The 26,539-nt window shown below is 44.6% G+C and overlaps 1 protein-coding gene across 1 annotated transcript; it reads right to left on the minus strand.

Annotated features, from left to right (window-relative positions):
* Positions 1-17,415: 17,415 nt before the first annotated feature.
* LOC147624075 (uncharacterized) lies at positions 17,416-19,505 on the minus strand. Its single transcript, XM_086820945.1, has 2 exons — positions 18,195-19,505; positions 17,416-18,089 (listed from the first exon to the last, which is right to left on the minus strand). The coding sequence occupies exons 1-2, from the start codon at positions 18,237-18,239 to the stop codon at positions 17,667-17,669; spliced, it is 468 nt and encodes a 155-aa protein (XP_086677071.1). The 5' UTR covers positions 18,240-19,505; the 3' UTR covers positions 17,416-17,666.
* Between the last annotated feature and the right edge of the window lie 7,034 nt (positions 19,506-26,539).

Below are 26,539 nucleotides of genomic sequence, written 5' to 3' on the forward strand. Positions count from 1 at the left end.
AAAGAAAGGCAATTGAAGGGAAAAGAAAAAAAAGAATTAAAAAAGCCTTAACTAAGGTTAATTAGAAGGGCTAGAACAAGGCTATCCCATAGCCTCTACAAGGTCTACACAAGGCAAAAAAAAAAAGCTATATATACAGAGCCCGTGTATATACTGCAAATGGTGTGCATGGGCATTAGGCAAAAGGAGGGCTCGTGTAGAAGCTCCTTCCAATGAAAATGCCAACACCCCACTTTCTTTGACACTTATGAGGTTTTACATCTCCCAAGATAACATGTTGTGGCTAGCCTGGGTATCAACCAAGGTGACCCTGCAAAACGAGGTGTCTTTTGGGGGAAGTCCACCTCAAGAAGGCAAGAGGGTTCCACCACTAGTTACATCGAGCACAATCAAGGACGTGGTTTTGAACACCATCGGATGGTGAAAACCTTCTATGGAAGAGAGGCTCATATTCTTCATTCTCATCTTCACCATCCACCAACATCTTGTTACAAGCTCTATAGATATCAATTGGTGTGGCCCGAGTGGTTGTGTCAGACTCATTGGTGAGAATGCCTTTACCCATAGGATGAGTCTTCCTTATTTTCAAGTTTATTTTCAAGGACTAGTTTACCCTTGTGTATGTATATGTGATTGGTTTCCCAATCGTGAACCAGCCTTGTGTCTCTCATGTAAGGCTTTTTAAGAATCATGATGTATGACCGTCTTCTCAAAAAATCCATTACCACAACTGTGTGGTGGAAGCTTAGCCCAAAGGTCTTAATCTTTGCATCTAATACCCAAAGAATTGTGCTCCCCTCACAAGCTTGATCACAAGGCTCGTGCCTCTAGAAGTGGTGGGCTACCCCAGCCCTCCCAGTAATCCTTGGTCATTATGCTGACACCAACACCACCATCCAAGATCGCGGAGACCGTCTTGCCTTTATAAACGACAAGTAGCGTGGCATTCATTTTACCATTTTTGAAGTAGTGTCCCAGCTTGTTCATGGGCACTTTTGGGTATCCTTTTGTCTTGGGTATGGAAGGAGAGTGCTCAGTGTGGCACGTCTCAGGTTCACGAGTGTAGACTCTTGATTTCACAGTTATCCAGCTAGATAAGTCTCTCCAAAGTTAAGTATTTCCTTATAAAAGAGACCTTATCGAGACTCAGACTTTGAGGATAAGAAGGTTGTGAGACTTGGTATGTCCCTTATGTGATATATGCACTCACTTAGCTCTACTCACTCAAAGGTGCACCCATCCTTCCCTAGCAGTAGTACTTTTGATGGGGTCAAAATGAAGTCGTCACCTATCACATCATCACATAAAATATTATGGTGACATCAGAGAAAATATTGTGGTGACTATGATGTTGAGATATCGAGCTCATCTAGTGAGGCGGTGGACACTGATGACCTGGGGGATAGGCCCCACACTTACACCACTGGCATGGTTGGTGAGATCATGGGTGATATGCAGCCAATGGGATGACAAGCTGTGTGACAACCATTCTAGAAACTGGCATAGTTATAGCGCCAGCTCATTTTAGCTGGGTTCACACTATAGAGAACCCTAGTATGTATTTGGTTAAGTACCTTTCATATGGTGTGTACTCTTATCTTTGTATATGGAGTGTTGAGTTTTGAGTGAAGAAGAAGAAGATTTTCAGCCTCTCACCTTGTGTGTTCTCTTTTAGGGTTTTGTGAGTGTGCGTGCTTGCAAGAGCTCAAGCTCTCTTCTCCCCTGCATCTTCTCATGGTATCAGAGCCTGGTTCATGCTAAGAGAAGCACAGGAAGCGGTACGAGGGTAAGAGCTTCAACTACTCTTCCCTATTTGTGTTGGCGACTATACCCTTGTCGGGAGCTCTATGGGAGGCACTGGCAAACGATCTCTGATTGAGGAGCTTTCTTCGCGGAAGTAAAGCTATAGGGCAACTATAGGGTCCTATCGGATAAAATTTTTTGGGCCGAAAACGTGTTTCGGGCGCGTTACGACCTCCGTTTTTAAGAAAGCAAGCGATTTCAAGCACTGCGGGTAAGTCATCGATTCTCTGCAGAACTCTGTTTTAAGAACTACAAGAAGACAGATTGGTTGTGCAGACATTGTGTGTGCTGCAACAAGGCGGTCAACAGTTGCCATTAGGTGTATTATGCACATTGAGGTCACTGGTTGTGACATTTGAGTGTAGTTCAGTACCGTTGGCAAAAAATACAGCAGTTTGTGCAAGACAAACCAGAGTGCTCTTTCTGTAAAATTTATGTGTTTGCCAAGATAACAAATGATGGCATAAACCAGATTGTTGCTGAGAAGCTTGATAAGAACAACTTCCATACTTGGAGGTTCAGGTTGACAAATTTCCTGATGGAAAAGAGTTACTAGGACTACATAGAAGGTGAGCACAAAAAGGCACCGGAGATACCGGTGGAGATCAATTGCAGATGTGAAAGAGTTCAAGGATTGGAACCAAGGAGCCAGAAAAGTTATGTATTGGCTCTCTATCAATATACATGACACCATGATTGGGCACATATAGGATGCCAAGTCCCCCAAGGAGGCGTGGGACACCTTGGTAAAACTCTATGAAACGAATACCAAGGCACGAAAGATACAGTTAAAGAATGAACTTCATATTGTGGAGAAAAAGAGTATGTCTGTGAATGACTATGCATTGAAGATCAAGGGTATTGTGGAATCCCTTGCATCTATTGGTGTTTCAGTAGATGATGATGATAAGGTGGAAGTCTGTCTACGTGGTCTCGGGCCACAATACAAGGCGTTCAAGACGTCTATTCAGACTCGAAAAAACATTCCCAATTTCACAGATTTAGTGTCTATGTTGATTATAGAAGAGAAGAGCTTGGGTGGAGACCAACAGTCTTCACAAAACAAAAACAGTTCAGAGAAACAGGCCTTCTATACAAGTTCAGGAAGAGGACGAGGTAGAGGAGGCCGTGGATGCGGTCAAGGAGGTGGCCGAACAGGTAATCAGAATTATGACCAGCAGCAGCAACAACAACAGTCCTAGAATTCACAACAACAACAACACCACGTAGATGGAAGAGGCCAATTCAGAGACAGGGAGAGTCAAAGAGATCGTGGAAATTGGAAAAGGCAGTATAATGATACACATGGATGCTTTTATTGTGGTAAGCCTGGACATGTGCAGGCAGATTGTTATAAGAAGCAAGCTGGCATGCAAAATGAAAAATTGCAGCAAAACAACTAAGCATCCTCGAGCAGAAACAATGAGGATAATAAAAGGTTGTTTGTTATGCAGCATGTCGTTAATGCCATGTCTGAAAATGTTGAAGCAACACATAAAGATGATGTATGGTATGTTGATTCAGGTGCTTCAAACCACATGACAAGTCACGGGAAGTGGTTCAAGGAGATGAAAAACCTTGAAAGACCAAGTTTTGTAGAAACAAGGGATAGAAACAAGGGATGACACTGCTCATCCAATTGCCCATGTTGGAGATGTGCCTTTGTCTATGCAGGATGGCAAAGTGAAGTACCTTGTAGATATACTTCATGTTTCGAACATAACAAAGAATCTGGTTTCAGTTGACCAGATGATTGAGCAGGGTTTGCAGGTTCGGTTTAACCCTGATGGTTGTTATGTTGAAGACTTTAAAGACAAATGCAGGTTGGTTGCAAAAGGCAACACAGTGGGCAGAATGTTAACATTGAATGTAAATATGCTTGAAGTGAGTGCTACGATGTTTACAAATGGTTCAGGAATTATTGCAGACACAGACATTCGGCATAAAAGAATTGGACATGTGAATGTGCAGAGAATGAAGTCTATGCAGACTTAAGGAATTGTGACAGGACTACTAAAGTTTAAAGTTGAAGGTGTGCAAAGAATATGTGAAGCATGACAATTTGGAAAGCAAACAAAGCATGTATTTCCACAAAAATGTGAGGAGAAATGCACTAGATGTTGTGCATTCATATGTATGGGGTCCTACGAAGACCATGTCTATTGGAGGCTGCAGGTATTATGTGACATTTATTGATGACCACACAAGGAAAGTGTGGGTATACTTCATGAAGGAGAAGGGTGAGGTGTTCACTCACTTTCAGAATTTCAGAGTAATGGTCGAAAAGCAAACAGGGAAATATATAAAGTGCCTAAGGTCAGATGGAGAGGGAGAGTACTTCTCTAATGAGTTCTCTGAATTTTTGAAGAAGAATGATATTCCGAGACAGTTTATATGTACATACACTCCGCAGCAAAATGGAGTTGCTGAGCGAAAAAACAAACACATTGCTGAGATTGTGCTAGCATTGATGGAAGAGAAGAATATGCCCCATAGCTATTGGATTGAGGCTATTTCTATAGCAGTTTACATCATGAATAGGACTCCAACTGCAGCCATACATGATGTAACTCCAGAGGAGAGATTTACTGGCAGAAAACCTGATTTGTCTCATCTGAAAGTCTTTGGATGCATTGCATATATGCATGTGCCAGATGAGCTGAGAACTAAGCTGGATCCAAAAGCTGAAAAATGTGTGTTTATTGGATATGTACACGTGAGTTGAGGGGGGTAAGCAGGGATATTTTTGATGAGATGAGCAGCTGGTATGCTGCTGAAAAAGAAGCTGTTGGGGCTGATGTGAGTGAAAATGTGGTTGCACAAAATGCAAGTCAGCAATCACAGCCTTTTAGTGGACCAGGAGAGTTCTCATCTAGTGGTTCAGTTGATAGACCATGGAGTGGCAGGCTGCGTCATAATACCAGTCCTGCAAATGTGATTAGTACATCACATAAAGGCAAAGAAAAAGTGGTTGAGCCCCTTAGTATGCCTGACATTTCTGCAGGGCATTCTCATGTTGATGGAGAGTCTAGTGGCTCAGAGATGAGCCTTGATGAGGATCTTGGGATACCAGCTATGAGAACACCTGGTGTAAAGAAGGCTATGGAAGCCATGAATGCAAAGCTGCAAAGATCTGGGAGAGTAAAGAATCCAGTGAAGAGGTTTACCTATGATGGTTATGTGGCACATCACTATGTATACATGGCAAAAGTTGTGCAGGTTGTAGAGCCCACATGCATTGATGAGGCTCTTGGAAATGTGTGTTGGGAGAAAGCTATGGATGAGGAGATGGATGCACTATATGGAAATGAGACTTGGGATTTAGTGCAATTGCGTGAAGGCAAGAAAGCCATTGGATGCAAGTGGGTGTACAAAGTAAAACATTACAGTGATGAAGACATAAGCAAGTACAAGGCTAGATTGGTAGCCAAAAGATATGCGCAGACATATGGCATTGATTATGAGGAAACCTTCAGCCCAGTTACCAAGATGGCAACAGTGAGAGTTGTGATAGCAGTGGTGGCTGCATCAAAGCAATGGTCTTTACATCAGATGGATGTAAAGAATGCATTCTTGCATGGGGATTTGTAGGAAGAGGTGTATATGGTGCAATCACCTGGTTATGAGGATGTGAGTCACCCCGAGCATGTTTGTAGGTTGAAGAAAGCCTTGTATGGCTTAAAACAAGCACCAAGAACAAATATGGTTTGGTGAGCTATCGGCTTGTCGAAATCATGCAAGCACGGAGTGTCCCATTGAGTCTGCTAAGGCCTAGACAACAATGGTATTGTGCTCATTGCCAAGACCATGAGAACCATGGTACTGCTCATTGTTGGTACCATGGAAACTCGGCCTCACAACCTATGCTCTCATAATACCCGATGCAAAATCGAGTGCTTATTTATTAGGACCCTATATTAGGAGGACCACCACCAATGCCATATCCACCTCTAACATTACCAACCGAACCGATTTCTTTTGAAACCACACCAGTACAGTAGTACTCGGTGACATCGCCAACGAGATCACGAGAGTCTAGAACATGAGAACTATGAGTTATATGAGCAATATAATTTATATGGATATCCAGAGCAATCCCCAACCGTTGGCTATGCCTTCTTGTTTAAAGCTTTGGTGCAACAAAGGGCGATAAACTTCTATAACATGTCACACAATCCACCTCTTCAAATGTTTCCATTGTAAGGACTTGCATCGTGTTGTTGAGTGTCCTCATAGAGCTGTCGTCCTACCAAGTACCCCAGCTTCATCTTTGAATCTAGTGCCAAATCCCTATCCCATTCCATAAGAAGGCACATATTCAAGTGTGGATTTGAACATGCTTTCAAGTATTATCCTAACCAAGTGATAATTACCCTAGTGGGGCTACACTTCGATGAGCCTTAACTTGTTAATTGTACAAGGTGGAGTTATTCATACAGTCCCCCTTACTGCTATAGTAGACGGGGACAGTTGCCAAGGAAATATTAGGGAGCTAAGAAAGCTCAAGCTTTAACCTTGAAGCAAGCAACTAAAAAGCATGAGGCACAAGTCCTAAAGGTTGCAGTAGTCCTTGAAAAGGCTAAAGGACCCAAACCAGAGGTCCAAAAGAAGCAACGATGTCGTGACATTGAAAAGGGCTCGTATGATAGCTCCTCCCTCGCATAGACAATTGGCGACCTCCCGCTCAAACCAACTCTTTCTAAAGAAAAGAAACCCATTGACTACACAAACCTTCCAAAGAAACTCTCAGAGTACCCCAACCTTGTGTTGCAGAAGGAGCAAATGAAACAAGTCCAAGCGCTTATAAGGAAGGTGTAGGTTGAACTAGAGCTAGTAAAATTAAGCAAGTGGTCAAGTATGAGCCAACGACCTTGCTTGACTTTTTCCCATATCCTATTCTAGAGTCAATTATAGAACCTGTAAAATGGAGGCTCATAAGGCACCAAAGGTCATAGCCGAACCCATGACCATTCTTAAGAAGCCGCAAACAGTCTTTTCCTTTGAAACTAATCTAGCCAGATTTCACATTGTTGGATGCAGTGAAGGACTCAATGGGGGGTGAAAGTTGGCCTTCCATGGGTTATCATATGAAAAGATGCAGGGGAGAAGAGAGCTTGAGCTCTTGCAAGCACACACGCACTCACAAAACCCTAAAAGAGAACACACAAGGTGAGAGGCTGAAAATCTTCTTCTTCTTCACTCAACACTCAACACTCCATATACAAAGATAAGAGTACACACCATATGAAAGGTACTCAACATACTAGGGTTCTCTATAGTGTGAACCCCACTAAAATGAGCAGGCGCTATAACTATGCTAGTCTCTAGAATGGCTGTCACACAGCCTGTCATCCCACTGGCCACATATCACCCATGATCTCACCAACCATGCCAGTGGTGTAAGTGTGGGGCCTATCCCCTAGGAGGGTCATCAGTGTTCACCTCACTAGATGAGCTCGATATCTCAACACTCCCCCTCAAGCTCAACTCCATCTCATGTACACCAAGCGAAGCCCTGAATTTGCGGAGCTTCTCTATGTCCAATGCTTTGGTGCAGATGTCAGCAACCTGATCCTATGCGCTGACATAAACAAGGTCAAGGTCTCCTGCCAAAACCTTCTCTCTGACAAAATGGTAGTGGACCTCTATATGCTTCGTGCGAGCATGAAAAATTGGGTTCCTGGCCAATTGTATACTGCTAATGTTGTCACAAAAAATGACAACTTGTCTATCCACTGATAGATCCAAATCCGCAAGTAGCTTTCTTAACCAAGCTACCTCACAGGCTGCCATAGCAGCACCTTTGTACTCGGCCTCTGACTGGATAGAGCAACCGTAGGCTGCTTCTTGCTGCTCCAAGTCACAGCAGCACTCTCCAAAGAAAACATGAAGTCACTTGTAGATCTTCTATCTGAGATACTACCAGTCCAATCAGCATCATATGTGTACCCATGTACACATATCTCTGTCCCAATTTCATAAAATAGTCCACAATGCAAAGTAGACTTCATATACCTCTGTATGCGTCTCAATGCATCCAAATGCAGCTTTCGAGGAACCTACATAAACTGACTCACCAACCCAACAGCATAGCTCAAATCTGGCCTGGTGATCGTCATGTAGATCAAGCTTCCTACTATGCATCTATACATAGTAGGATCCTCCAAAATCTCTTCTGAATCTGCACTTAACTTGCCATTTTGATCCAATGGCACTGAGATAGGCTTACAGCCTGTCATACCATACTTGGACAACATGTCCAAGTCATACTGTCTCTGCAGTAGTCCAATACCATGTGGTGACCTAATCACCTCAATGCCCAAGAAATATCTGAGCTCCCCCAGATCCTTCATCTCAAACTTTTGTCTAAGCAAGATCTTTACATCAAAGATCTCTGCATCATGGTCCCTCGTAATATGATCAGGTCATCTACATAGATGACAACAAGCACAACTCCTCTATCACTGTGTCTACCAATAGACATTCATAGGACTAACATATTACCGGCCGAGATGCCAGAAGATGTAACATGTAACACCGCATGGCGGTTATTCTTTCAGTTCTGCGCTAAGCACATGAAGAAGCAGACAGGAAGAAACTGGCAGTATCATCTCATACCTTTGTGGGTCCAGTTTTTGTCTGTTATGCAGCTGACCTATTGGGTGTGGCAAGTGTTAACTTGGATATTCCTCAATAATACAAGATACCATATCAAGATACCAATAGACATTCATAGGACTAACAAATTATCGGCGGAGATGCCAACAGATGTAACATTTAACAACACATTGGTGGTTATCCTTTCATTTTTATCCATATGATGATCTCCGTGCTAAGTGCATGAAGAAGCAGATAGAATGTAATAGAGGATATCAATACAGAGTTCAGTTCGCAGTTATCTTTGAGTCTCTGTGTCTCTGTTTTATTTGTGTTATGCATGATGTCTGTTTATGGGTTAATGTATTAATCAATATGTTAATCTGTCCCTTGCACCAACACTCACCAGAAGATATCTTCTCAAGTGGCCACATTCTGGTGTGTTGAGTTGAGGTGGGTAATTGCCTTGAGTGCACATGGCACATTGATCCTTGTCCTTCCTAAGTAGAAGAGGACACTTTTTGACACCTTAAGTTACAAGGCAACAAAATACTTGGCCGGGTGCATTGGGGCACCAGAGAACGGCATTTGCAATGATTATCCTATTAGTTTGGCCACTCATCGCTAAACTTTCTTTGACTGCTCTTCACAGCTGCCTCTTGTGGTTGCTTTGGATGATTGAGAGATTCTCAGCAACACTGCCGATGAGAAGCATGGTGGATGATTGTTGAGAGCCACTTTAGTACCAATTTCAGCACTTTTGTGTTGGCAGCTTGGGTTGTGGAGGTAAGTCTTGCTCTACATTATGAAGAAAACACAGGCTTGATGTCCTGGACCACATGCAAAGTGGTTGTGGATGGATTCAATGTTGGTTTTACTCCAGTACAAAGATGGGAGATTATGCAAAGTGGTTGTCGATGGATTCAATGATGGTCTCACTCCAGTACAAAGATGGGAGATTATGCAAAGTGGTTATGGATGGATTCAATGATGGTCTCACTCCAGTACAAAGATGGGAGATTATGCAAAGGGCATTCCCAATTTTGTTACTAAGTATAGGGTGCAACTAGTGTGAGGATTTACTAGCTGCCATGAAGGAACGGGATGAACTACATCTAGCCTTCATATCAAGGTTCCAACCATGAAGGAATGACTACATCTAGCCTTCCTATCAAGGTTCCAACCTAAAAGATTTTGGGACTAACTAGTTCTCCGCTTGCAAGAACTCAAGCAAAGGACAAGATGAAGAGGTGCTTTAGAGATTTCATCTCAAGATTTCACATGAAGGAGGGGAATGTGTCTTGAAGGCCCAAGTATCATCAACCATGTTTGCATGGTCTTGTTTCTCCTCGAAATTGTCCTTCGTTGAATTGGCTTGCTGTTTCCTCGCGATTTGCTTCTTGCATTCATTGATGAAATGTCCCTCCTTGTGACAATAGTGACACTTCCCTTCTTCTTGGAAGTATCTTTGGATTTGTCTATCTTTGACTTAAAATGCGTGCTTGCCATGAGTGGGAGTGCTGGAGTTGACCTTGGACTACCAGCTCATCAGAAGTTATTGCAGGTGCACCTCTTCTCATTGAGAGATTCAGAGGTATGAAAGCTTTGGTAGGATTGCGAGAGTGGTCTGAGAGCAGTGTTGACCGACTCTCGATATGAAACTACTTCGTTGATGTTGAGCAGCTGTTCCTTAAGGTCTTTGATCTTCGGTGACTAACATCCAATGTAAAAAGCTTGCCATTCACTATGCCTTTTGCATGCATAGTTTTTAATCTCTCAATGTTCACATCACGCATCCTTTTGTGCCACATCTCCACTTTAGAAATGACACCTATACCTTTTATAAAAACAAAGTAGCTTTCACTTTTGGCATACTAACATCCAATGTAAAAACCTGCCATTCTTCTTGTTTTTGTGATAAGCTTGCACTTGTTATTTCTAAAATCTTCCACAAAACATCCACTCTCATTAAATCACACTTGTAAATCCCTTGACCCACTAGCACAAGATTCTTTGTAATAGTAGGTACATAAAGCACATCACTCAAGTGCTTAACCTTCCTGCAACTGTAAAGGGGTACTTTCCCAACATGCATAATTGAGTGAGCATCTCATGAAACCATTGACTATTCTTCGTCATATGATTTGAAGCACCAGAGTCCACATACCACATATCATCATGTGCATCATCAACAATGGTTGAACCCATGCTTTGCGTCATAGAAAAATGTTGATGCATAATTATCTTGCACTTTGCCATTTTTGGCATCCTCTTGCTTGTTCTAACACTCTTTCTGCATGTGGCCCTATACTTTGCCATTTTTGGCATCCTCTTGCTTCTTCTAACATTCTTTCTGCATGTGGCCCTGCTTACCACAATAAAAACATCAAGAATTCTTATTTCTTGTTTGGTTATTCCAAGAACTTGTTCCTCTAGAAGCTCTAAAGCCATATCCAATGTTGCGTCTACCAACTCATGAAGATTGTTGTTGTTGTTGTTGGGGTGGTTGTTCTTGTTGTGATAGGCCTTGCCATTGGCCTCGTCTCTCTACTCATACCTATACCATGTCCACAAGGAGCCTCTGTCCCTGATTACTCTACCTCTACCAGCATAGAAGACTCCGCTTGCAGGACTAGTAGGTTCTCCTAGTCTAACCTCCTCACTCATAAGGAGAGGTACCAACTCCTTAAAAGTTGGATAGTTATCACAAACACTGATGGAAGTATCAAATGGCTTATATTCCTTTGCAAGATCATTTAATGTGGCTACAACAAGATCATCATCATCAATAGGTAAACCAATGGTACTCAATGCATCTTTTGCACATACTATGACATAGACATGGTACCCTTTTTCATGCTATTCAACTCCTACTTGGGTTGCATCTTCCTTGCTTTTGTTTTTATTTCATAGATACCCAGAAGAATGTTCCATGTTGCTTCTTTTAGTAGGGAAGACATAACTTGAGTATATCAACTCCAAGTTTGTTAAAGGCAGTAGATTTAGAATTTACTTTTTAAATGCTTTCCGACGGTATATCACATGTGGGAGTTTTGATGTAAGATACATAAGATTCACCACAGCTCTCTTTTTTCTAGAAAAGTGATGACATGGCTATTCTTAGAGGCTCCTTTGAGTCTAAATTTTTCTAATAAATTCGTTTGTCCAAATTGAGAGATATGGACGCATCATCCAAAGCCTCAAAATGGCTAAGGATGCCCCACCAGCACTAGTTAGAGTCTTGCACAAGGATATGAGCATGGACGAGTTGGCAGAAAATCTACTAAATGGGCAGGGCCAACCTCAAGGGTAACCTCAAGGGTAACCTCACGGCTAGCCCCAACCTCAAGGGTAACCTCAAGGGTAACCTCAAGGCTAGCCCCAACCATTACCTCAAGCATGACACCTATACCTATTCGTACTAATATTAACACATAGCACACCTGGTGGGTCCGCCATAGAACATATGAAACCCAAACCCACGGAGGTAAAAGATGAAACTGCCAGTTTCTTCCGGACATAATGAGTTCTGTATTCGACAACCACCATCCTTGACCTCCACAAAGGCATGGGTGGAAGGCATGAACTCCTTAAAAACCACATAGGAGCTTTCACTCCCATGTTTCACATTAAGAATAACCCCTATCTCGCAAATGGCCCAGGACCACATCCCGGCACCCCGATTCTTTGAGAAGAAAAAACCTGAACCTGTTGAAGAAAACGTTGGTGTAAATGAGCTCCCCATTCTAGAGCTTCTACCCAAGTAGGGACCTCTGTTCCTGTAGGCTCGACTTTATAACTGTTTGGCCGGCCAAAAGACGAGGAAGGGCACCTATCTCTCCTATTTGGGCATGGTGGCGTGTGGGCACCCCCACATACATTTTGTGCAAGTAGGTGCCTAACCAACCATGTGGTTAAGGTCAGGTGCATGGCCAACCAAAGGAGGCTCTCCCCCCCTCGATCATGGAAGAAAAATCACCTATGCAACTACCAGGAAGAGGCCAGCTGCTGTCTGTACACCTATGCTACTGCTGTACTCTGCCATACTGTGCAGATTCTGACCGTACTGCTGCCCGCTGAAGTACCCACACCACCATACGCTACTGGTCCTGCTGTCTGCTCGCATGCGTGCTGTACCCGCATCATTTGCAGCTGCCCAGCCTGGCTGTGCAGACTGTACTAGCCATAAAACTGTACAGGGCCCATGCAGGTGGCACCTTCTTTGGATAGGTCTTCCGGCAAATCCTTGCTTTCTAGAGTGCTCCCGTCCAGTGGGATGCGCCTCTAAGAGATCCATTACCATTTGCTTCCGCTCATTCTGTTGTAGTCGGTGACGATGAGAGACACACACACACACACACAGAAAGAAAGATATATTAAACTAAAGACCCAATGGGCCTATGAGACCATGAGACCAAAGTGATACAATAATGTCCTGAGAGAGAGAGAGAGAGAAAGAAAGAAAGAAAGAAAGAGATATTAACGTCTACGAGAGGCCAAAGTCGGCCTGTGAGACAAAAAATAATACAACTGTGTTCTTCCGGTCATCGGAAGAAAAGAAACAAAAGAAAAAGTGTGCATGTGTCTGGATACAACTGTGAATCATCATGGATCGGTGGAGCCCATATACAAACAATATAAGGGGGGTGGGGATGTGGATGGAGTGCTAAGGCAAGATGCATCTCTATATGCTGAAGGGGTAGTACAAGCATGCTATGCAGATCTATGTCTAACTCCATCCAGTGCCAGAAGAGGGATATAAGATATCATACATCGCCGATGCTGAGAGAGAGAGAGAGAGAGAAACTTTTACTACAGTCTTCAAAAGACCATTAGGGTCTATGAAACCAGAAAGGTGTTACAAGAATACATCATCAAGTATACAATAGCACGATGACCCAAGGTCCAAGGAACATCAAGCTAGGGTGGCTGGTGGAGAGGTCTCACCATCATCCTCAGGAACTGTGTAAAGGGCATCAGTGTCCACCTCATGTGTGGGCATCTCTGTATCCTTGCATAGTTCCTCGAGGAGGCTCCTTCTGTCTTTGGTCGGCCATGACACGAACCTGTGAAGACTTATCTAAAACCCAATCTCCAACCGCGTGCCCAAATCTGGTCGTAAAGCTTGTACAACAAAATACTCCTTAATAATACAATATTATTGGGGGGCTGGGGGGGGAGAGGGGGGGTGCAGCAACATTCCGGCCCCAGTGTAAGCGTCATCATTTTCAGTTTTTAGCATTTTCTTTGTGATGTTCCATTCATCATCTTGTTTATTGGTATTAACAGTTTAAGTCTAAGAAGGGCCCAGACGACCAAACTCGGTCTTCGGGTGAACCTAGTCCAAATAAAGATGAGAAGCATCAGCAAATCCTCAAGAACATTAGGTGTTGTTCTTGCGGTCTGAAGGGCCATATGAAGGCGAGTTGTCCAAAGGCGAAGACCAAGGCAACTCATTTGACCAAAGTCATAAGTAACCCTCAAGTTCTTCTGTAGATCTTATTGTTTTAGGTCAGACTCTGCTTGCATGGAATGTGTTTTTAACGTGGTAGTCTTGGGTCCTAACGACTTGATAGGTATGTATGGGTCAATGTTAGGGGAGACTGTGCACATCCTTTTTGACCTTGGTAGCACTCACAACTCCGTTAGTGCCAAATTTGTGCAAAAGTTGGGAGTGAAGATGCAACCGAGTGCTCAAGTGTATCGTGTGAACTTGGTGGCGAGACTATTAGCAGTCATCTCCTGTCTATACCATATTACAATGTAGGGAGTGAGGGCCAGTGATGTGGATGTGCCCACCCGTATGAGGACTCCTTGATCATGTTCCTAATTTTTCCCATTTTTTCCAGTAGTCCGGGGTGGGGGGGGCTGTTTTTTTCCCTGTCGGCCTGTAGGATTTGGCTGCTCAGGAGGGGCCCATTGTTTGGTGCTGGGCGACCAGGTATTTTTCTGGTCATGGGCTGGCCGACTAAGATATATGCCTAGTCGTGGCCTGTGATGGGGCTGTCAGCCTGGCCGACTGGCAGCCCCAGGCCATATATATACCACCACCTCTTGCCCCCCCACAGTTTTGTACCGGATATACTCTTGTATATAGTAGAGTTTGACACCACATCTCCTCTCTTGCTCTTCTGCAATTTTCTGCTCTGTGATTGATGTCTCATTTCCGCTGCACATTCCGACATGGTATCAGAGCCCTACGTGGCTTGAAGGTTTGGAGACAGTGAGAGCTTTCGGGGTTGCTGTTTTTTGGTGCTGATTGGAGAACATTTGGGCTGTACGGGATGCCGGGAAGCAGGTAGAAGGTGGGCGTCATTTCTTGACAGCCACTCTACAAGAAAACACAGCCTCTTCTTCAATTTTTCTCCCACCCACCCTCCCTTCACAAGACCACGTGAACCCCCGATATGGCGAGATGGCAAAGAAACCTGTGAAGATGAGCTCAGGAGACACAGAGAGACCCTCTTGGCAGACAGGAGACCAAGCCATGATGTACCTAGACAGAGGATCCAGACTTTCTTCATACAATGACACGAACCTCCAAGTGTCTCCCTGTGGACCGACAGTTGGACGGGAACAACTACGGAATTTGGGAGGTGATGATGGAGTTTGTATTGGAATCTTATGATTTGGCTGACTTCGTCATGGTTGGTGTTTCAAGGCCAGATCCGGCGGAGGAGGACTCTTCAATATCAGTCAAAGAGCGGGAGGCCCAGGCACAGTTGTGGGATCGTGTCAACGCCCGTGTGTGCTCTTTCATCTTTCTTAACTACACACCCCAAGTGATCAATCATATCAAACACATGATGCTGGTTCGAGGGATTTGGCAGCACTTGGCTTCTCTGTATAATCGGGTATCACCCATGAAGAGAATTTCCTTGTAACTGCAGATGCGAGTGATGAATCCAACAAAGTCTTCGACGATGCGGGAGCACATCAACAAACTCTAGGCTCTTCAGCAATAGGTTCTTCAGGCTTGGAAGGAGATATCATCAGAGGATATGGCCATCACCCTGGTATCTCATCTATCCTCTCAGTACTCAGCTTTGTATTCCTCTTTGATCACCATTGGGAGGCTCAGCACCATTACTTGGGAGCAGCTTGTGCCAATGATATTGGACCAAGAGGAGGTAATTTGCCGGACTCTTATCAAACATTTGGCACCACTTTGCGGTTGTTGGCTGGCAATGCACCTGATGTGGTCACTTTTGACAACCTTGTGACTCTCTTGCTCAGTAAAGAGCAATCCCATTCCAATAGGAACAACATGTCTGCTGAGTCAGCAATGACTGCTCCCTTTCGTGGAAATCAATTTGGGCCTAAACCTAGCCCATCAGATCCTCCCAAGACAGAGAACTTGAAAAGAAAAAGCGTTGTAATTATTGCAGGAAAACAGGACACACCATAGAGAAATGCAAAAAGCAAATTGAGAGTGAAAAAAAGAAGAAGCTAGCATCTTCTTCAACAGGTGTAGATCAAGCCAATTTGGCTACACATGTATCAACCTTGACCATTACATCTTCATCACCTGCAGAGATGTCTTCCGATACCGTTGCTTTCGATGACTATGCTCTATAGTCAGTACTTCTTGGAATGCATTGTCTGACAGATGCATTTCAGGGGGGGGATTTTACTTGCCTACATGCAGTTGGTGATGCCTCATGGTCACTTATGCTTGTTGACCCTTATGCTTGTCTATGCTAGACGCTTTCTCTTATGTAATGTCTACTAGAGATGCCTTTTATGTTGTTTTCCCTTGCAGCGGGATTGTTTCTACAGTGTTGACATTGTCACTTTCTCACATGTGATGTTTACAGGGAGTGCCTTCTACACACTCGGCCAGTGTTGGCTTGCCCTCATGGTATTGACAAGTCACATGTATATTATTCAATGTTCATTGTGGGATTATGCATCTTTACACTTGCCATACATGCCATTGATCATGGCATCGCTAAGAGTTTACCCATCCTCTCATAGCATTGGTTGATGCCCGCCCCGAGCCCCACTTTTTCTCCCGATTTTCAGCTTTCCCCCATTGCTGAATTTTTATTTTTATCAGCCCTACCATTGCTGATGTATTCCTCATCGGACCCTCCATTGATGAGTTTACTTCTTGCAGCTTACATTGCATGTCTCACAGGCATGACTTCTGGATCCTGCTGCCTTTACACATGCATATATTTGCTCCATCTTATGCTTCTCACTAGTGCCGTTACAGAGCTATGCTTTGCTCTCTTGTTGTCATTGATGTGGATTACATGCAGTTCAGTTTGGCATTTGGATTCTTACCTTGACATTATTTGGGTCACATTGTATCCAAGGATGGGGTAACAATGGATCCTGCAAAGATAGAAACCGTTCAGAATTGGTCAGAATTGCAAAACGTGCATCAAGTACGTAGTTTTCTGGGATTATGTTCATATTATAGGCGTTTCATAAGGCATTTTGCTATGATAGCCACCCCTCTACATGATCTCACAAAGAAGAAAACCACTTTCAAATGTACTCCAAAAGAACAAGATGCCTTCTTGCAGTTCAAGCATGCTATCATATGTGGACCCGTATTGATTGTTCCTGACTTGCAAAGGTCATTCGTAGTAGAATGTGATGCTTGTGGCGATTGTACAGGAGCTGTCCTAAATCAAGAAGGGCATGCAGTTCCATATGAGAGCCGTCGTTTGCATGATGCTGAGCTTCATATGGATATCTATGAGAAAGAGCTCTTGGCTGTAATTCATGTCTTAAAGATATGGAAACATTATCTTCTTGAGACTGAATTTGTAGTCAAGACAGATCATCAAAGCTTGAGATACTTTCTATCTCAAACAAAGCTTTCAGAGAAGCAGATGAGAATGGCAAACTTTCTTTCCATGTTTCAAGGTGGTAAGGTACGTAGTGTACGGCACGCTATCAGTACGTACGGAACGTGCTTCTGTACGGAACAAATTTTAACGTACGTAAACAGTACGCACCATTTGTAAACAGTCCTAGAAACTTGAATATTTTGTAGACATAGCAACCAAAATACTTAAAATAAAGACTGAACCTCATTACTTAAAGTTTAAATCAATTATCAGTTACCAAGCCCATTACACAATACCTCATGTTAACAGTCATAGTGATATAAGCAAGAACCATGAAAGTCATAGATGATAAAAGAGAGTACAAATATCATGTCTACAGCACATGTCCTGGTCCACAAGTGCAAAAAGCAAAACAATGAAACACTACAGTTGTCTAGACTCTAGAGTCTAGTCGCAAGAGTCTCAAATCTCATCATCAGATGAAGATGATGAGTCTTCTAAAGAGAGCATGCCTCCATCATTGATACCATTACCCTCTTCATCGAACTCTGGCTCAGCAGCAACAAGCTCCAGTGCATCCTCGTCATGTGCCTCGGGAATCTGAGTGTGAATGAGTTCGACAGTCTCATTTGCACGCCTCTGCTGGGTGCGACGAACTGGAAGCTTTCCCCTGCGAATGCTCTCTCGTCTCGCAGAGCCTGGATCTGGAGCTGCCTGGTGTAGAGGAATGCTGAGAGATCGTGCACGTGAGCAGGTCACACAACGATCCACGCTCTCAAGCTCTCTATGTAAAGCTCTCAAAATCTCCTCTTGCTCATCTCTAATCTGCCGATCCACAAGCTCCGGGCTGGGTTCATCTACCATTTTGAGTAGTGTTGGATCAACCTGTTTAAACATGCCACAAATTGCATATTGGACAATGGATATTCATTGAACTAGAAAAAAATTTCTACTTCTAAGCTCTTCTTGAGTCCAAATTTCAATTTATACCTGCTTCGGTGACCCCAAAGCATGGTAGCTTCGCATGAGCCTCATGTTAGCTCTGCAATACACCAACTTCTCTAATTGAGAAGTACTAAGGCAATTCCGAATCTTAGTGTGTATAAGAGAGTATGAGCTCCAGTTCCGCTCACATGCTCCAGCTGAGCAATCCTGTGCAAAAATGAGTGCAATGCGAGCAAATTTGTAAATCTTTTAATGCTAAAACATCAAGCTTCACTTCCGAAGACTATACTTTAGAGATTAATTACAAGTTACCTGAGATAGAACACGAAGAGCAACTCGTGAAAGGTTTGGAAGACCAACCCTTCCATAAGAGTGCCACCATGTCAAAGGAAATTTCATGGCTTCCTTCCTCAATGACACAGGTCTCGCAAATGAAGCACCAATACCACTCATGTAAGTGGTGAACTCTCTATTAATCTGAAGTTGCTCCTCCTCTGAGAACATCCTTCCAACATACTCTGACTGCTTCATGCTCAAAGCAGTATTATTCCATAGCTCTGGCGACCTCTAGAGAGGATGGAGCATGGCAGCCATCGCATGGATGGGACGGCTCATGAATGTCCACCGTTTGTCTACAATGTCCAAGATCTCACCTCGGCTGAAAATGAGAGATTGAAAATACATGTCTTAGGTTATAGTGCTAAGTGTACACATGTCAGTCCTGACTCCTGACATGTCATGAGAATCGAGAATTGAGAAGTCATAAAAATCAAAGAAAGAGGAAGAAATTAGAACTATTGCTTACCGTTGAGCAGTCATCATGGAGCACTGAGCAACATGGTCTTTCATTTGCATAAACAAATGAAAGACCAGCCCCAAAGTTGAGCCCTCCATGTCTGTAAGTCGGAGAAGGACATACACGGGCTTAAGTGCAACTGAAAGGCTATGAACTTGCTGCCAAAAATCATCATCCAGGATCCGCCTCTGCAAGTATTTTGTACGCTCATCCTCTGAATGATGCATCTATCACCACCTTGGATCCACAACTGTTGATGATAGTGAATCTCTTATCTTGTAGAGCCTATCCAAGACCAAGAATATGTAGGCAAACCTGGTCTTGGAGGGTCTCACCATATCCAAAGGGCTATGGCTCCGAAAGATGGCAAGAGCCTGATGCTTCTTGCGGAAGAAGGTGGTGATCTTTACAGCATCTGCAACAATGGGCTGCACCCAAACAAGCTTCCCAATGTCTTCCATAAGTAAATCAAGACAATGGGCAGCACATGGAGTCCACACTATATGTGGAAACTCTGCCTCGACCATTTGACCCATTGCCTTGCAGTTAGAGGCGTTGTCGGTCACCTGCACAACATTGTCCTCCCCAACCTCAAGGATAGCCTGTCGAATGTGGCCATAAGTGAACTCCCCTGTGATCCTGTCGCCTGCTCTCCCTGCATCCACGGCACGCAAGAAATAGGTGCCCAAGCAAGATGACACAAGGATATTGATTATGTGCCTCTTGCGAATGTCTACCCACCCATCTGAAATAATAGTGCATCCAAACTCCTGCCAACCTGCTTTCACAGGAGTGAGCGCCTTGTCTATCAAGGCCTTCTGCTCATCCAACATGGATGTACGCATCTTCGTATACTCAAGACCTGTCCACGTCTCAGTAGGCCCTACCTGCGCAATTGCTTTCACCATTCTTTTCCATTGGTTTGTCCTTAACACATTGAAGGATATATTACACTCAATAAGAGTACGACAAATCTCCATTTCTGCCACCCTTTGCCGCTCCTTTACCCAAGCTTGTGATGAGATACAAGAACGCAGAGTGGATTGCTTTGATGCCTCCCCTGTACCTCTCCCATCTTGTGGCAGGAGGTCCTCATCATCGGCAATACGTGCCCTCTTCCTGCCTATGGTGGATTGGGCTGAAGCCGAAAGATTTTCACCCTCATCTACTGTACCTGAACCTGTAACATCTCCAATAAAAGCATCATGGAGAGCATCTTGCGTACTTTCACCACCTCTAACACTGCTTGCACCACCCATTGCAGGACAATTCTCCGCAATCAATTGGTCCCTCACAGCTTGTGGTATTTTATCACATGGACCACATTGATTGGTGCACCCGATACCTGTCATGTGCTTGATGACGCGAGTTATGGTGCTAGTGTACTGCTCCCCGCAATACTTGCATGTCCATAGCCGAGTACCTGACCCTTGCTGAGAAGAGGTGTTAACAACCCTCAGGACATTGGTGTGGATTGCCTAGTTCGGGTTAGTCTTGCGCGGCATGATGAAGTCTGGGCGTGAGAGAGAGCGAAGAAGAGCGAAGAAGTTTGCTCTGCAGAGTTTTGCAGGTACACACACGGGACACGATTTTGCAAGTACACACAAATGCCCAAATTTTGGTCGCTTATCTACAATCGCATGGTCACCACATGCGCCTCGCCACACGCCACACAATTTTTTATTTATTTTTTAAATGTTTCCGCACGGATCCGTACCGTACGACTGTACCGTACTCTACGGATCCGTACGTACGTACGGCATCAACCTTGCCATGTTTCATTTTCAGATTGTGCATACTCCGAGAAAGAAAAATGTGGTGGCAGATGCATTATCCAGGATGCCTTATGTGGCTGCAGTTTCAGTGGCCTCTCATGGGGACTTATCTACTATTCGAGATTTGTATCATTTGGATGCTGATTTTCGCCATATATGGACTGATTTGATGGCCGGTCACTCACATGCCTCTTATGTTATCAACGAGGGATATCTTATGAAGGATAACTGCCTATGTGTGGTGAAGGATTTGCGTCCAAAGGTTATGGAGGAATGTCACGCTCCACCTTATGCTGGTCATAGAGGTATCATGCCCACTACACGCATGATTGAGAGATATTTCTTCTGTCCAAGCATGCGTAAAGACATTGAGGGATATGTACGTGCATGTATTACTTGCCAAAAGGTGAAATTTGACAGGCAAAAACCTCCAAGTTTACTTCAGCCATTGCCTATTCCCTCGCAACCTTGGGAAAGTATTACTATGGATTTTATTATGGACTTGCCTAGATCCCAGCATGGGAATGATGCTATTTGGACCATTGTGGACAGATTTAGCAAGCAAGCTCATTTCTTGCCCGTCAAGAAAACCATTAAAGTTGATCATATGGTAAAGCTTTTTCTTGCTAATATTTTCAAACATCATGGTATGCCTAATCCATTGTTGGCGATAGAGATCCCAAGACTACGAGCCTTTTCTGGAGGGCTTTATTTGATAATATGGACACCAAACTTGAGTTTTCATAAGCTTATCATCCCCAAATGGATGGCCAAAGTGAAGCTGCAAATTCAGCCGTGTTGGATTTGTTGAAGTGTTATGTGGCAGATCAAAAGTGGAGGGATGTCACCAATTGGCCGACCATTTGGTCCATCTCCAGATTTGTGTCTCGTTCACTTGAGGCCAGGCCGGTGTCTCATGTGAAGGGGCCAGTATTTTTGTATAACATAGATGGGAGCTAAACTGGTGCCACCCGTGTATGACCTGGACTGTGTTCTATCCATGGGATCGTCACGCCATGGAAGAGCCAGTATTTGTGCCGTGTCTTGCCTATGGGACTGTCACTCCATAGGGAGGCTCGTGCCTGGATCTGTGTCTTACCTATGGGACTGTCACTCCGTAGGAAGACCGGGATTTATGTTTTCTGTCGTGCCATCATTGTGCCCGACAGATGTTTTGTACTTGTTCCATGAACAAGAGATATGTCCATGATACTCTTTGCACATGCATTCATGTTTTGCATGTTTGGAACTGTTTTCGCATGACTTGTATTTTTGTGTTTGCCTATTTGACGTGCCACTTACTGAGCAAGAACGCCTGCCAGTGAGTCGTGAAGTTTGCTCTGTCTTCTGACGAGTTTTGTTGTGTGTGAACAGGTGGTAAGTGTATTGCACTTGTTTACTTTAGCATTCTTTTTAACCTATGTTTTTTATAAGGTGGCAAGTTCACATTCATTAAAGAGTGGACATCCTCCCAAATATTTAATGATGTCCTTGGTAGGGTGGGCACCCACGTTTAATCATGAAGGGTAAAAGGAACCCTTTATGTGTGGGGGTGGGTGCATGGCCACCTACCCACACCCCACCTTGGAACTGGCCGCCTCCATGCAAACTAGAGGGGCCCGCCAGCTGTGGTCATGTGCTCTCTCTCCAACACCTACAAAGGAGCGACCATCTCACTCGGCTTGGGAGCACTGTACAGGCGACCATCCTTTCATCCTCTTCTCCACAGTAGGCGGCTACACTCCTCTCCATAGGCGGCTGCTCTCTCTTTACTCAAGCGGCTGCCTACTCTGCAGGCGGCTGCGCCACTCCACAGGCGGCTGCAGCCAGGCGTCTTCTGCCCTTGCAGGCGGCTGCGCTCGCCTTCCACAGGCGGCTACAGGTGGCTGCGCTCTCCATAGGCGGCTGCGCTCCTCCCCTTGCAGGCGGCTGCGCTCTCCTCTACAAGTGGCTCTACAGGCGGCTGCACCTCTCCTCAGCAAATGGTTGCGCCTCTCTTCCACACCCGGCCACAAGCGGCTGCGCCTGCCTTCTGCAGGCGATTGTGCCTCCTCTCCACGGGCAACTACAAGCGGCTGCGCACCTACAGGCGGTTGCGCTCTCCTCCACAAGTAGCTGCACAAGCGGTTACGCCCTCTTCCTTCTTGCCAGTGGGCTGCTACGCCCTAGTGTCCATCTCTAGTAGCTACACCTAGATGCATCGGGTATTTGTCTTCCACTAGCAGGCTAGAGGTAAGTGGATTGAAATTTAAGTAAAGAACTTTGATGTAAATCTGATAAAGGTTACTCTGTGCTGCTAACACCCGTTTGGTGCCGGGTAGTCCAAGCTTCTGGAGAACCACGGTCCATGGGCGCCGAGATCGGGAGAGCCAGGCATTAGTACGGGAGCGCCTGTTTGTGCGTGGTCCTGGAACACCAGTGGGGCGCTCTCTGCGGATTCCAGTGAAGGCACAGGACCATAGAGACAAGACTACTCAAGTGGATTGCTCTCCTTCGAACGTCTACTTCGAGTCTCTTGTTTGTAACTGTATTCATCTCAATTGTACATGGACATCATCTAGTTCTTTGAGCCCATGGAGCATTGTATCTTTTAAATACTCCCAATAATATATCATATATTGAGGGGGGGTCGGCCTGTTCCAGCCCCAGTGCTGATGTCCATTGATCAACATTTCATTTCATTTCAGTTTTCAGTTGTTATTAAGTAGTCCATTCAATTCGTGATATTTAAGTTGTGCTATTACACGTGTGGGTGTCCGACGGAGTCTATTCCCACTTGTCGGGATCGGTTTCACTAGTATATTGGAGGGGGGATTTTGCGGTCCCACTCTCTACTCGGTATTGTTTAAATGTGTTGGGTACCCTTTCATCTGATGTTAATTGTGGTTTATATTGGTTAAGTTAGATGGTTGGGGAACACTGGACTAGGAAGCATCAATGGCAAGTGCGAAATTTCGGATATGTTCTCTATTGAGTTAGGTTGTGGTTTTTTAGCTGGATAGTTGGTTGATCACAGGATTTTTTAATCCTAGGGTCTCAGCCTTTGAGGATGAGCCAACTAAGAAGGAAGAGATTGCCTAACAATGGTCGAACTATCTCAGACTTGGGATAGACCACATGGTATATTTCGTTGTGGGAGCTCCATTGATTTAGACCAGGACTCAAGGATCATTCCACTTGTTAGAGTGGAAGGTAGTCAGCACCATATTCGGAACCCATTGTGTTGTTCCGTGATGATTCAATCTGTGCATCGAATTGTGCTGAGACTGGAGGGAGATCTCTTATGATTGTTGCAACACTCCTACAACAGGTCATCCGGAGATTCGACAAGCTTGTATTTTTTAATCATCCTCAGGGCAGATGGAGCGGGTGGGATCAAGTTCTAGAGGTTCCACGCGACCATTTGTTGGGAGAGGTACAGCCCTATGGTCGAGTTTGCCTATGGTACTGGTTCTCGTAGTAGCTAGAATATGCTTTGGTGGGAGTTGGGTTCAAACCTAGATTCCCTAAGACTTTGATAGCTTGAAGGTGACACAATTGTGGTGACTGATAGTTTTAGGAGTGTCTCTGAGAGGGAGGATTATATTGAAACCGGCCCTAAGAAATCTGACGGGCGGTGAAACAAACACTCGCACACAAAACACTTCATCACCATGGGAACCTGGAAAAGTAAAACAAACAAGGGAGCTGGAGTGCTCCTGCAAATAGTACAAGGACACCGATTGGCCCCAAAACGTAGTGGCACCCCTTGCGGTATTTCTTTACTTGATCAAAAATGAGTACAAAGTACAACTTGTCGAATCCTTTACCAATAGGATCCCTTTTAGCTTTTCACCCAGGACTTCCAAATAAAAACTCTCGTTATCAACAAAGCATTCCATAGAGAAGGCACACCTATACGACACCTCTCTGCTTGAAAAGGTCTTCTCCATCTCAACCATGGATCCCACAACCCTTTCCCAAACAGCAGTAGGGCTGTACCAAACCATATGTCCTTCCTACAGTCACAGCTTGCGTGTAACCTCGAGAAAACTAGAACCTCTTCACATGAATCCAGAGACATGCTTTCCTCACGAAACCAAAGACCTGTATCCGATAAACCATAGACTTGTATCCATAAACCATAGGCCTGTATCCTCGATACCTAAGTCCTGTTTCTTCAAAAGACCAATGTCCTGTTTCCATGACAAATAAATCCACAAATATGCACCATCTAATCATGATGCCAAAAACTCAGACCCGCTTCCATCATGCTGGTCTAAGCCTGTCCAGTCTAGCTGCGGAGATGCCTCAGCGATGTGGTCTGCTCCATACTGCAGAAAACCACCCGCCTGCCTATCACATGCAAGTAATCTACTCCACGACCACCAGTACTACCAGGCCAAATTCACTGCTATGTGCCCATCCTCTGCACCGCTTTCCCACACCTAGCGTCCACCTGGCTGCTCAACTGGCTGTCTGCCTAAACTGACACTTGCCTGGCTGCCCCCCTGTCTGGTTGCTGGTTGCTGGTTGCTGGTTGCTGGCAGCCCGTTTGGTGTCCTTTCACTGGCAGCAACCCATCTGGCTGTAGCCCTGCGCTCAACCCACCTGGCTGTAGCCATGCATTAGCAGCAAACGGTGGCAACAGCAGCAACATCACCCGGCGGCGGCGGCGGCGGCGGCAACAGCGGCACTCGGCGGCGACGACGCCCAACAGCTGCAGCAGCGGCGGCTCCTGGAGGCGGCGGCGCCCAACAACAGCAACGGCAGCAGTGGCGGCCCATGCGAGCGCAGACGCGTCCATGCATAAATCATCCGGCCACACCCACCGGCATCCTCCTCTGCCTACTCGCCACCCTTGTAAAGGAAACAATTCGCTTTTTTTTTTTTTTTCAAAAACGCCAAAAGCAAGTTTAAGAACGCATGCTTTTCAATAATAATAATATTTTAAATCATCAAAGGTCCAAAAACCTTATAAACAATAAAATTCCCTCTTGTCCCCTTTCACACTTGGGCTGGCCACCATTTATGAGTTTCCTTTTCATACCCAAACTTGATGCATGTTCACACTGTCCATCTTGTGCCCGTGTCCGTGCCCACCAACTTGTTGTCCAAAGGAAAAAACACAGGGTCGTAACATATATCCCCTAGGTACAAGGATTTACCAGATCCTAGAAAGATGTGTATTATGTTAGAGCTTGCAGATATTGTCTCAGCGATTCCAGGTTTCCAATTCCATAAGGAGTTGAAGGATTGAAGGATTGTTTATGTTCTTCAAGGATCTGAGAAGGTTCTGTTTTTTGTCTTATTTCCACGGTCATTGTTGGAGAAACAACAGCCTTTGGTACATTGGTTTCTTAATATGTGGCTTTGTGGATTTAATAGACACATATAAACCTGATTTCGGAGATAGTTAATGCAGGTAGTTATTTTCTCCTTCATTTATTTTAAAAAGTGGAAATGTCCTAAGTGGGGAGAAATGTTATGTACCTAGCACTAACCCTTGGGGTTAGGGACTAATCCAGCAAGGTTAGGGGAGCCTTGGGATTAGGGAAAGCAAGCTTGGATAGGTGGCTAAGGTTCAATATTAATAAATCCAAGGTTATTGGCTATTCATGACTAGACTGTTATTCATAGCAGCAATAATCAGTATATAAGTGAGTCTTGGGTTATTATTGATTCATTGTGTTCTGAACCTAGACCAAGAGGCTTACGCCTGCCATGGACATGGCGGATCACGGGTAGTCTTGCCAAGGGCCCCTGTGGGCAAACACTGGTGGTATGGGATGCCAGGGCTAACTCGCATGGACTCGTGGGGGTGGAACCTTAGCCCGTGG

This window comes from Cibotium barometz, chromosome 26 (genome assembly GCF_041138505.1).
Source record: "Cibotium barometz isolate CiBa-2024 chromosome 26, ASM4113850v1, whole genome shotgun sequence".
Classification (NCBI taxonomy): domain Eukaryota; kingdom Viridiplantae; phylum Streptophyta; class Polypodiopsida; order Cyatheales; family Cibotiaceae; genus Cibotium; species Cibotium barometz.